Below are 12,698 nucleotides of genomic sequence, written 5' to 3' on the forward strand. Positions count from 1 at the left end.
AATGTTTGAGCTCTCAGTAAGATGTTCGGTTGCTCATAAGGTGATCAGTGAGGGAGTTAACAGATGACAGTTTCAAGAAAATTGTGAGGTGCACTTGCATATTTTCATTTTTAAATGTTCACTATTACAGTAGGTATTTTGAGAATGATACTATTGAGCTTCCTTTTCAATGGTGGTAGGAAAAAAATGTTTTAACTCCAAGTTATTTTATGTAGGATAAATTACATTCTTTTTTTCTTCACAGCACCAATGGAACCGTGATTAACAAGGTGAAGGTTGTTAGGAAGCAGACTTGTCCTTTACATACTGGAGATGTCATCTACTTGGTGTACAGGAAGAATGAGCCAGAACACAGTAAGGGAGGGGAGGCCCCCGGGTCCAACATGGAGGTGGGTGGTGTGCTGCGAGGACGCCTACTAGGGCTGGGAAGCATCTTCAGAAAGAGTCTGTGTGTTTCTAGTTTTGCTGTAGAGTTGTGTGCTCAGCAGAGAGAGAGCGAGAAGGTGAGGTATCACTCCCTGGGGGAGTGACCACACCACAATTGCTTCTCCGTTCTCCTCTCAGGACCTCGGGCCTGCACATGCATGCACCTAGTATATCTTTCAAGCTGGGTCTAGGACTTGAACCGCATGGTCATCCTGTGGGATCCAAGCTGCCTTAGCCACCACACCACTAGCTGACAACAGAAAGAATCTGTTAAAGCAGGCGTTTTCTGCAGGATGTTGTTAACTAAGTTGTCTTTATTGTTGATGTCGATTTTTGGTGTAGATGGCATCTGTCGACTTGACAGTTTGAGCCTTGGCCACTCTTCAGGAGTGCCTGTGGCCATGAGTATCTTTTAGGAGAAATGAATGGAGAGGGATAGAAAGACTCGAGTTGTAGAGAATAAAACCTCGGGATAGGAGCCCTGGGGGCTTTTGGTGGTTTCACTTTCTGAGACTTTACAAGAGATAGCAAAGGTTAGACAGGGTTTCAATAGGATTTCTCCAGCTCCAGGAGTCTCTGATGATGTTTGTGGAAGAAGGATGGTGAGCTATGGGAGTTCTGAGTTGCTTAAAGGACCATCAAGGGTAAGGAAGGGGATGAAAGGGAATATTCCTCAGGTGATCTTTGTGTAGAGTCACCTCCTTGTCACACAGAGAATGAAGGCCTAGACTCTTCACCTTAGTCCACTTCCTGATGCCAGACATTTTCCTAAAGCTTATTTGTCTTAAAGTTGGTAAAGATCTTTTGGATCACTTGTTTTGAAATCTCTTAAATTGGGCTGGCCTCATGGCGTAGTGGTTAAGAGAACCAGGTCCTACATGGCTGACCATGACTTGAGTCTTTTAGGAAAATAAATGGAGAGGGATAGAAGGATTTGAGTTGTGGAGAATAAAGGAGCCCTGGAGGCCTTGGCCTCAGTGTGTTGGAAAATAGACCAGGTGTGTATCCATGCTTGCCTCAGATCCCAGTGGGTGCAGCAGTGGAGGAGAAGGGATTGTAGCGTGACCACGCCCCATTGGCAGATGCTTTCTACCGCCCTCTCTCTGGCGAGCACATGCTCTCTGGCAAGTAAAAAAGAAGGAAATCTCTCTCTTTTTTTCTTGGAGAGGTTTTTGCTATAGGACACATGTGCTCGCCAGAAAGAGAGAGACAGAGTGAGAAATCACCCCCCAAGGGGAATGGCCACACCGCAGTCCCTTCTCCTCCATTCTCCTCTCGGGATCTTGGGCACACAGCATTCACGCCCAGTGTGAGTTTAAGCCACTGGGTCCAGGACTTGAACTGTGGTTGACTACATGTGAGTCCAGCAACATTGCCATTACGCTAACTGCTGGTCCCAGAAGGACATCTCTTAAAGCATTGATGAGTATTGTTTCTAGCTGGTAAGTCAGATAATCAACAGTGACAAATGAGCTGTGAGGTAAGTGGAGGAAAAAGAAGAGAAAAACGAGTCCTTTACTTTCTCATGGGCCACCACTTCTCTGATTTGATTGGTTTCTTCTAGATGTGGCATACCTCTACGAATCTTTGAATGAAAAGCAAGGCATGGCACGAGAATCTTGTGGTAAGTAAAATTATGGCAGAGAAGTAGATGCGTGTTAAGGACTCTCAGGTTCTCTTAAGAAAATAGCTGTTCAGCCCACTGGAATGCCTCACCTGGAGTAGTGCTGTCGCCTAAGTGCTAGTGAATGTCATTGCTCCTCTGTGGTTACAGCTGTTAATCAAGAAAATACACTCCACATGACCAAAGATACCTCAGGTACAGGGCGAGGTGCTGATCCCCAGGTCCCGCCATCATCATCCACCACTCAGGCATGCTTTGAGGAACCACAGCCATCAACATCAACTTCAGACCTCTTCCCCACTGCCTCTGCCTCTTCCAAGGAGCCTGCTCCTGCGGAGCCAGACCATTCCTGCAGCTCTGGTGAGACGGAGATTTCCTGGTTCACATCTTCATATAGCTTTTGTTCATCAGTTCTTACCCGTGTTGTTACAGAGATAGGCTAGCCACTGGAGGGGGGCTGAAGCTCTCAGCAGGGAGATTTCTTTTTCTTTTTAAAATAATTATAATGAAAAGCAAGGCATGGCACGAGAATCTTGTGGTAAGTAAAATTATGGCAGAGAAGTAGATGCGTGTTAAGGACTCTCAGGTTCTCTTAAGAAAATAGCTGTTCAGCCCACTGGAATGCCTCACCTGGAGTAGTGCTGTCGCCTAAGTGCTAGTGAATGTCATTGCTCCTCTGTGGTTACAGCTGTTAATCAAGAAAATACACTCCACATGACCAAAGATACCTCAGGTACAGGGCGAGGTGCTGATCCCCAGGTCCCGCCATCATCATCCACCACTCAGGCATGCTTTGAGGAACCACAGCCATCAACATCAACTTCAGACCTCTTCCCCACTGCCTCTGCCTCTTCCAAGGAGCCTGCTCCTGCGGAGCCAGACCATTCCTGCAGCTCTGGTGAGACGGAGATTTCCTGGTTCACATCTTCATATAGCTTTTGTTCATCAGTTCTTACCCGTGTTGTTACAGAGATAGGCTAGCCACTGGAGGGTGGCTGAAGCTCTCAGCAGTGAGATTTCTTTTTCTTTTTAAAATAATTATTTTATTTTTTATTTATTCATTCATTTATTTTTTAATTTGATCAGAGAGAGACAGAGGGTGAGAGTGAGAGAGAGAGGAAGTGAGAAAGCAAGCCACCAGATTCAGGACTTGAACCCCAGTTGGCCATGTGGGAGTGTCCAGCACCTTAACCACCACGCCACCTGCTGGTTCCCTCAGCAGCGAGATTTCTGTAGACATAAATATTGACTAGGACTGGCTCTGTGACCTGACTGAGGTCACCAGACCCCACATGGATGAACCTGTGGCTCAAGTCTAGGAACTGACAGCTTGAAAAACACATCGGGCTCGTGTGTGTGCATGCCCAGGTCCCGACCAGGTAGAGAAGTGGGGGAAAGGGTTGTAGCGTGACCGCCCATGAGAGCACTTTCTCCTCTCCCTTTCTATTTATCCCTGAGGAGTGTCTGCGCCCTCTGGCAAAGCTTTTTAAAATAAGGAGAAAAATAAGTAAATACTGACTTTTTGTTACATCCCCAAGAAATGCTGAAGGTCAAGGATTATAATACAGTAGTATTTCTTATGGTTTTACTGAGCTGTGCCACAAATAAACCCTAACACAGCCAGTCAAAGGGCACGCTGCAGCAGCTTTTACTGTACTCACAATATGGTGCAGCCTTCACTGTGATCCCAGAATGTCTTCGCCACCTCAGTAGGAAGGCCATCCCCTGAGCATCCACTCCCCATCTCCCTCCCCAGCCTTAGTAATCATGTCTGTTTTCTGTCTCTCTGGTTTTACGTGTTTTGGACATTTCCCATACAGAGTGAAATGTATATATGACTATACAGTATGTGGTCCTATGTAATTGGCCTCTTGGTGTAATGTTTTCGAAGTTTAGACCAGTATGCTGTCTGAAACCAGTGTTATGTAGATTTCTTTTTTTTTTTTTTTACTATAGGGCACATATGCTCGCCAGAAAGACAGAGAAAGAGAGAAGAAAGTGAGAAATCACCCCCCAGGGGGGATGGCCACGCCACAATCCCTTCTCTTCCATTCTCCTCTCGATTCACGTCCCGACCCAGTGGTTTAAAACTCAGGCTGGGTTGGACCAGCAATTAGCGTAATGGCTACGTCACTGGACTCCCATGTAGTCAACCGCGGTTCGAGTCCCAGACCCAGTGGCTTAAACTCACACCGGGTATGTGTGCATGCGTGCCCAAGATCCCAGGAGGAGCATGGATGAGAAGGGATTGCAGCATGGCCATTCCCCCTGGGGGGTGATTTCTCACTTTCTGTCTCTCTGTCTCTCTCTGTCTGTCTGGTGAGTGCACACGCTCAATAGCAAAAACCCTCTAAAAAAAAAAAAAATGAGCAGTAAGATTTTGTTATTGTTTCAGAATGAATTGAGTAATTCCTCTAAAAGGGCAATGCATTCATGTCATACAGTGTAATGTCTTAAAATGAGCAATTTTTCTGTCTGTATGTCTAAATGTGTACATATTAGTAAAGAAACTATAGCCAATACCGAGCACCTAGTCTATGAGATAGCAGGCCGAGTGCTTTTCTTTTTTTTTTTTTGGAGAAGTTTTTGCTATAGGACGCTTGCGTTTGCCAGAAAGACACAGAATGTGAGAAATCACCCCCCAGGGGGGATGGCCACACTGCAATCCCTTCTCCTCCATTCTCCTCTCGGGATCTTGGGCACACACGCGCACATGCCCAACGTGAGTTTTATCTATTTATGTATTTATTTATTATTTATTTTTTATTTTTTTGGAAAGGTTTTCGCTATAGGGTGCGTGCGCTCGCCAGACAGACAGAGAGAGACAGAGAGACAGAAAGTGAGAAATCACCCCCCATGGGGGATGGTCATGCCGCAATCCCTTCTCCGTTCTCCTCTTAGGATCTTGGGCATGCACGCACACGCGCCCAGCGTGATTTTTAAGCCACTGGGTCCGGGACGCGAACCGCGGTCGACTACGTGGGAGTCCAGTGACATAGCCATTACGCCAACTTCTGGTCCCAGGCCAATTTCTTTGTTTGTTTCTCAAATAATATTTGCCATTTGAATACCATGAACTAGGTATGTACTGTAGCATAAACTGGATGAGGTTTTTGTTTCTGTTCCATTTTGTTTTTTGCAAGAAGGCACCTGAGCTCACAGTGGAAGTGCGGAGAAAGAGAGCACCGCCCTTGAAGCACGGTCATACTGCAATCCCTTCTCCTCTGTCTCTTCTTCCTTTCAGGATTTTGGGCATGCATGCACACACACCTGGCATATTTTTCAAGCTGCCGTGTCAAGGACTCAAACTGCACAGTTGTCTCTGTAGGATCCAGCTGCCTTAACCACAAGCTGGCCCTAAACTAGGTCTTTATTAAGAGAGGTTATTGGAAAGTTTACCAAGGTCATGCCAGTTATTTATGAAGAGCTTCCTGCATTTGTAGACCAGAACTCTCCTACACGTTACTGATCTCCTCCCTCCCTTGATCACGCTTGTTGGGAGCATAGTATTTCTAGCCAGCCGTATGTCTGTCATTCTTGAACCATGACTTCTTGGATTACATACTGCACTTGATTTAAATCAGTGACACTTTACCCAGCATGTTCTCTCATTTGGAGGTGGATGACTCAGAAGCTGTCCTTGTGTCCCTTCTCACAGGGTCCATGGGTGCAGGCATCTCCCTGAAAGGATGTGGTCCACTCGTAGCAAGTGATGAAATGACCAGCTTTTCCTCAACTCTCCCAGACAGAGAGGAGCCATCCTTTTCTTTGCTGGAACACCAGGATCCGGATGATCTGGAGCCCATTAAAAAGAAAATGAGAGGAGGTTCGAGTCTCATGTCCTTGCCCTCTGTGAATGCTCAGGAGCACATCCTGCTGTGGACGATGGTGCTGGGTGCGATGGTAGACACTGGCCAGTTTGGGTCTTTCTTCTCTGCAGAACCATGTGGATTCTATATCTGGGTGATTTCTAGCACCTCGTTATTTTCTGAGTGAAAATTCAGTCCTTTTCCCTCGTTTTGCATAATCTGGATAGAACTGTGTTGCCACCGGGCTATGGTCTTAGTCTGGAAACAAAGCATTCTGAATGACAAGATTGATGTAAAGGGCCTCTGTCCTGATAGGAGAGTAATTTCTGAAAACTTGTTGCCTTTACGTGATAGTTTGAACCATCACATGATGATTTAGGAAAAATCTACTCTGTTGTCAAATTTGTGTTGCCGGAGGCTGGGTGCATTTGCCAGAGAGCGAGTGAGTGCTCCCCACAGTGGTGTGTAGTCATGCCACGGTCTCCCCTCCTCCACTCCTCCATCCTGTCAGGGCTCGGTTCTGAGCATGAACACATGTGCGCCTGGCATGCTGTCTGAGCCCCAAGGGCCGGGACTAAGTCATGGCCGCCCATGTGTGGTCTGGCTCCCAATTAACAGTGCTAACCACTGCACCGTGCGGCCTGCCTGAAGCCTACTCCTTGAAAGTAGAAGTTTGAAAGATTATGGAATATACTTGGAGATGTCATTGTAAAAAGATAGTTGTGCAGCGGGCAGTGGTGTCGCAAGTGGAGCTGATTGGCTTAGGGAGAGTGTGGGAAGAATCAGCAAATCATTACATGGAAAAAGTAAGCGAGAGTGAGAATGGAGCTATTTTTGTATTTATTTATTTGAGTTTGTTATAGACCACATGCAGTCTCCAGAGAGAGAAAGAGAGACTACATTCGGGGCGAAGGATGGGGCGGTGACCATGCTGCAGTCCCTTCTCCATTCTTTTCGGATTTTTGGGTGCATGTTTTTCAAGCCACTGGGTCTGGGATTTGAACCACATGGTCGGCAATGTGGAATCCAGTGACCTTAACCACCACACCACTGGCTGGCCCAAATTGAGGCACTTTTTAACTCCAGCAAAAATGAAAAATTTGTGAGGCTAGCAGGTGGCATGGTGGTTAAGGCACTGGACAGTCCCACATGGCCCACCAGGGTTCAAGTCCCAGACCTGGTGGCTTGCTTTCTTGCTTTCCCTCACTCTTGGGTCTTTCTCTGGTCAAATTAAAATAACTGAATGAATAAATAAAATTAAATAAATAATTCTTTAAAAAATGAAAAATTGTATAAGGGAGAAAACTTAATTATAGTGTACCACTTGGTTCAGGAACGAATACTTATATAAGCACAATAGTGTGAATGACTAATGAAACACTGTGCTATAGTGATGCTGGGAAGGGGGTCTCAGGGTCATCTCAGCTTAATCGAAGTCAAGAGATGATGTCCAAAACTGATAAACCACATGTGGCATGGAGGTTTAGACACGCAAGGGTGCTGGGAGCGACAGCTAAATGCCATGAAAGTACTTAACTCAAGAGGGATGTGGAAGTGAGGAGAGGCTGACCAGAGGATAGCTGCCTTCTTTTTCTTCTAAACATTTGATTTTAGATCATACCCAAGAGCAGTAGTTTAACTAAAAACAAAAAATAATCTACACAACATATGAGCACTCCAGAAAAATATCACACAAAAGAAAAAAAATGTAAGGCTAATGGTGACATCATAAAGGCTTTGCCTTTCAACACTTTCTTGTGTTTACCTGAGTCACAGCTTTTTGTTTTTTCTTTTTTTGGGGAGGTTTTTGCTATAGGGCACGTGCGCTCGCCAGAAAGACAGAGACAGAGAGATAGAAAGTGAGAAACCAACCCCCAGAGGGGAATGGCCACGCCACAATCCCTTCTCCATTCACCTCTTGGGATCCTGGGGAGACGCACACACATGCCCGGTGTGAGTTTAAGCCACCAGGTCCAGGACTCAAACCGTGGTCGACTACATGGGAATCCAGCGACATATCCATTACGCTAATTGCTGGTCCTACCTGAGTTACAGTTTTTAACAAAAATGGCTCTATGCCCAGATACTGTTGTTCCAGACATCCCGAGTATCTTTTTAGGTGTCAGTAGCTGTCCTCCTAACGTTTGACTTCAGCATAGTGGAATGTAAGACGCGCCATTACAAGTACAATACATGGTGGGGGCTGTGTGTGCTGCTTCTGGCAGATGACAAAGGCCTAAGGACTTTCTGTGTCTACAGATGAATATTTTTGTTTTAGAAAAAGACTACATTTATTTCCTCTATGGTTATGGCGATGCGTCCCTCTCTTGTGCAGATGGGGAGCTTGACTTGAGCCTGCAGCCATTGGCCACAGACCAGTGTAGGAATGTCCAGACCATCCCTGAGGGGGTCAGAGCTGCGGCTGTGAAGCCAGACAAGATGGAAGAGACACTCACATGCATCATCTGCCAGGACCTGCTGCACGACTGTGTGAGGTGCGCCCGCCAAACCCCGGGTCGGCTTGCAGGGAGCGAACGGCGCTGGGATGAAACAAACCTTAAGGGCCTGTTTGGCATGGAGTCTGCTGAGGTTACCATTTTTACTTTACTTGCATGGACAGCAAGGGAACTTACAGAGCCCAGTGACTGAGGCTGTAGAGCCCCGTGTAACCCAGTGAACCTGGTCTACCTGTAGGCAGGTCAGATGAACCGTCTTGAGTTTTAAGCAGTTGCTAGCTAGAGAAATGCGGTATTTAACATAGTATGGAAGTGCCAGGAGTGGCTAAGGAGGAGTCTCCTTGCCTTCCTGTGGAAACAAGTGAGAACCTGTCTAGCTTTCAGTGTCTCTGTGGCTTTTATCCTTGAAATCACAGTCTACCCTCCCTGACCCTTTGGAAAACACAGAGGCCGTGTGGCTTCTAGTTCTTGTAATTGACCAAGATGGATAGTACCTTTAGGTGGAATGATGAGTGGGCCCACAATCAGCCCCGGTTCAGATCTGGCCTGCCCGGGTGGGTTGCTACGCACTTTCGTCTGAGGGTCCCAGTCACAAACCAGTGCTGCTGAGCATTGGTGGAAGATTCTGTGTGGAGATGCACTCCCCCTCCTGTGCTTGCAGCTTGCAGCCTTGCATGCATACGTTCTGCGCAGCGTGCTACTCTGGATGGATGGAGCGTTCCTCCCTGTGTCCCACCTGTCGCTGCCCGGTGGAGCGGATCTGTAAAAACCACATCCTCAACAACCTCGTGGAAGCATATCTTATCCAGCACCCAGGCAAGTGGGGGCAGCCACCGTGCCCTGTTCTTGGGGTGCTGGGATTGCGAGCTGACTGCTCAGCAGTCTTGACTATGTCCGCCTGGTCATATCCTGCTGCCAGTGAATGGCGCTGTGTCCTTTGACTTCTAGACAAGAGTCGCAGTGAAGAAGATGTGCGAAGTATGGATGCCAGGAATAAAATCACTCAAGACATGTTGCAGCCCAAAGTCAGGAGGTCCTTTTCTGATGAAGAGGGAAGTTCAGAGGACCTGCTGGAGCTGTCCGACGTTGATAGTGAATCTTCAGATGTTAGGTAAAACCTGGGCCTGGCTCAATGGACTTAGGCAGGAGACGTGGTCATGCCACAGTTGACAGCATACTGTTGGGCACACGGTGCCGAGTCCAAGTCCTGGCTCTGCTGTAGCCAAACTCCTTCATGTCCTGAAGTACTTACTCTCAGATACTGGTCAGGAATAACACCTCCCTTGTAAGGCATGGTAACAACGGGGTGGATATTTAGGGTAGCATCCAGCAGGGCACAGCCTTGGGTACCTGTGACGGGGGCAGATCCTCACATCTTCCTCTGACACCTCTGATTTGCCTAGAAAATGCCCCTGGGTCTTGATATTCACTGACCGTGACAAAATGTCATAATTGAATGTCTTGTTTTTATTTCATATAAACATACTTATTTTGTAAGTTTGTTTATCTTTAAAAAGAGACTGACATTTGCCTATAACAGAGTCTCCATACCATGGTCCACCCCCAGTCTCAGCTGGCCTAGATCATGGGGATGTGTGTTCAGTGTTGGCTGGGATTGAACCCAGGACCTTTCAAATGTGGGTCCAGTTACACTACCACTACACTACAGCCCGAGTTCAGAATACTTAGTTCTCTGTAGCTTACAAGGTGACTGTGAAGCTCTGTGCCATAAATTGCAATGCTTACTATTTGTCAGACAGTTACCTGTCTGAGAAGATACAGTTTTAGGAGGCCCCTATTTTATCTGCTGCTATATTGATATTTCCTAACTCTGAAGTCCTGAGGTCCTTTGAACTCTGGGTCAAGGCCATGATACTTAAAAAGATAATAAATAAGGACCAGCAGATGGCTGGTTATGTTGCTGGACTCCCACGTGGCCAAGCGGGTTTGAGTACGGGACCTGGTGTCTTGAAACTCACGCCAGGCGCACATGCATCTGTATGCTCAAGATCCCGAGAGGAGAATGGAGAAGGGATTTCGGTGTGGCCATCCCCCCTAGGGGGTGATTTCTCACTCTCTCTCTCTTTCTCTGTCTCTGACGAGCTCGTGAGTCCAGTAGCAAAAATCTCTGTCAAAAAAGAAGAAGGTAATATATAAAAAGCCCCCAATTTTTATTATCTTTGTTTATTTTTTTAAAGAATTATTTCATTCAACATTATTATTATTCTTTAATTTGATCCAAGAGAGACAGAGAAAGGGAAAGTGAGAAAGCAAGCCACCAGCTCTGGGATGTGAACCGTGGTTGGCCATGTGGGTATCCAGCAACTTTAACCACCACACCACCTACCAGCCCCTATCTTTGTTTATTTCTACAGTATTTAGCAACCAACTGTCTGAGAAAACTCAGATTTATTGTATATATGTCTTGTCATTTTCACGTGTATTCTAACATAGATGCTTTTTTTGTTGTTGTCGGAAGAGATTTTTGCTATAGGGTGCATGTGCTTGCCAGAAAGACAGAGAGAAACAGAGAGACAGAAAGTGAGAAATCTCCCCCCGGGGGCATGGCCGCACCACAATCCCTTCTCCTCCATTCTCCTCCCGGGATCTTGGGCATGCATGCACCCCCACCTGACTCTAGTTCAAGCCACTGGGTCCAGGACTCGAACCATGGTCGACTACATGGGAGTCTAGTGACGTAGCCATTACACCATCTGCTGGTCCCACACATAGATGCGTTTTAAATGAGGTGTAATGGAGTGTACTTTACAATGATGGTACCGTACTGCACGAACAACTCTAGTATGTCCCCAGTGTTTTGAGTCTGGAACAGTGCAGCAGTGCCTGCCCTTAGGTTCTCACTGTGCACGGGTCTGGTAATTTCGTGACAGTGAGTGAGTGGAGCTGTCAGACCAAAGAGTACAACCGGATGGTGCCAGCTGGTGGTGCGGTGCTAAACGAGATGCTCTGAGTCTGGCCCACATTCCTGGGAAGGTTCGGGTCCGGACCCAGACGCCCTCTCTGCGTACACTAGGCGTCTGCTTGCCTGTGCTCTGAGCTGGCTGATGCTGGGGGAAGACTGCATTGTCAGGACTCTGTGGGGCGCCTTCTCTCTGACTCTCTTTCTTCTGGTCTTGTCATTTACAATGAGTAAATAAACTTCAAAATAAGAGGGGGCGGGGGACCAGTAGTTGGTGTAATGGATATGTTGCTGGACTCCCATGTCATCGACCGTGGTTCGATTCCCAGACCCGGTGGCTTGAACTCACGCCAGGAACGTGTGCATGCGTTCGTGCTCAGGTCCCGAGAGGAGAATGGAGGAGAAGGGATTGCAGTGTGGCCATCCCCTGGGGATAATTTCTCGCTGTCTCTCTCTTTCTGGCGAGCGCGTGTTCCCTAGAACAAAAACCTCTCCAAAAAAAAAAGGCATTCAACTGGGAATGGAATCTTGCTAGGCTTCTTTTTTTTTTCCTTCCATGAGAGAGAGAGAGAGCTTATGGCCATGCCATAATACCTTCATTCTCCTCTCGGGATCTTGGGCACGCGCACACATGTGCCCAGCGTGAGTTTTAAGCTGCGGGGTCTGGGACTTGAACTGCGGTCGACTCATGGGAATCCAGTGATGTAGCCATTCCACCCTCTGCTGGTCCCCATTAACTTTTCTTTTCAGGAGCACAGTTGAGCATCTTTTCACTATGTATTGTTTTATCGAGTCAGACCTTTCCCAGGCTTCCCTCGTTGGTTTCTGTCATTGTTGTCAGGCTTAGAAAAACATTCTATGAGATGAAAGAGTCTCGTGTACTTTTTCTTGTGGGTTCTTTTTTTAGTCTTTGGTTTCTCTAATAGTTTTTTTTTTTTTTTTTTTTTTTGAGAGGGTTTTTGTTTAGGGGGGCTGCCCTCATTTTTTTTTTTTTTTTGAGAGGTTTTTGCTATAGGGCGCATGCGCTCACTAGACAGACAGAGAGACAGCGAAGAAATCACCCCCCAGGGGGCATGGCCATGCCGCATTCCCTTCTCTTCTGTTCTCTTCTCGGGATCTTGGGCACGCATGCACATGTCCCCAGCGTGAGGGTTTCTGTAATAGTTTTCAAAAGTATGGATGAAATGAAGTATAGGCAATGATCTAGGGAGCTGAGGGCCCTGGCGGTGAGTGGTTCAGGGCTGAACCCCTGGAGGTAACTGCAGGGCAGACAGCATCCCACCGTCGTACTCTGCTCTGGCTCTGAAGAGGGAGACAGGCCGCCTGTCCTGAGGGGCACAGGAGCAAGCCCAGTCTGGTCCCAGCCTCAGAGCCTGAGAGCACACATCCTGCAGGGTGAGAGGGTAGCCTCAAAGGGGAGCGTGCTGAAGGGAGGGGGTGAGCAGGCGGCACTTGGCAGCTGG

General features: G+C 47.2%; 1 protein-coding gene across 21 annotated transcripts in view; it reads left to right on the plus strand.

Moving 5' to 3' along the window:
* The window catches only part of CHFR (checkpoint with forkhead and ring finger domains), a 38,673-nt gene that overhangs the window by 8,497 nt on the left and 17,478 nt on the right, over positions 1-12,698 (plus strand). For 7 of the 21 annotated variants that reach the window (XM_027771389.1, XM_027771390.1, XM_027771393.1 and 4 more), the window contains exons 3-9: positions 245-354; positions 1,991-2,050; positions 2,201-2,410; positions 5,709-5,945; positions 8,195-8,354; positions 8,977-9,131; positions 9,264-9,426. In XM_027771389.1, the coding sequence (XP_027627190.1) occupies positions 245-354; positions 1,991-2,050; positions 2,201-2,410; positions 5,709-5,945; positions 8,195-8,354; positions 8,977-9,131; positions 9,264-9,426 (1,095 nt within the window). Of the gene's footprint in view, positions 1-244; positions 355-1,990; positions 2,051-2,200; positions 2,411-2,560; positions 2,589-2,738; positions 2,949-5,708; positions 5,946-8,194; positions 8,355-8,976; positions 9,132-9,263; positions 9,427-12,698 lie in introns of those variants that run through there. The other 14 variants (XM_027771391.1, XM_006147321.3, XM_006147322.3 and 11 more) reach the window with 10 other exon arrangements.

The sequence above is a fragment of the Tupaia chinensis genome, unplaced genomic scaffold (assembly GCF_000334495.1).
Source record: "Tupaia chinensis unplaced genomic scaffold, TupChi_1.0 Scaffold000211_1, whole genome shotgun sequence".
NCBI lineage: Eukaryota > Metazoa > Chordata > Mammalia > Scandentia > Tupaiidae > Tupaia > Tupaia belangeri.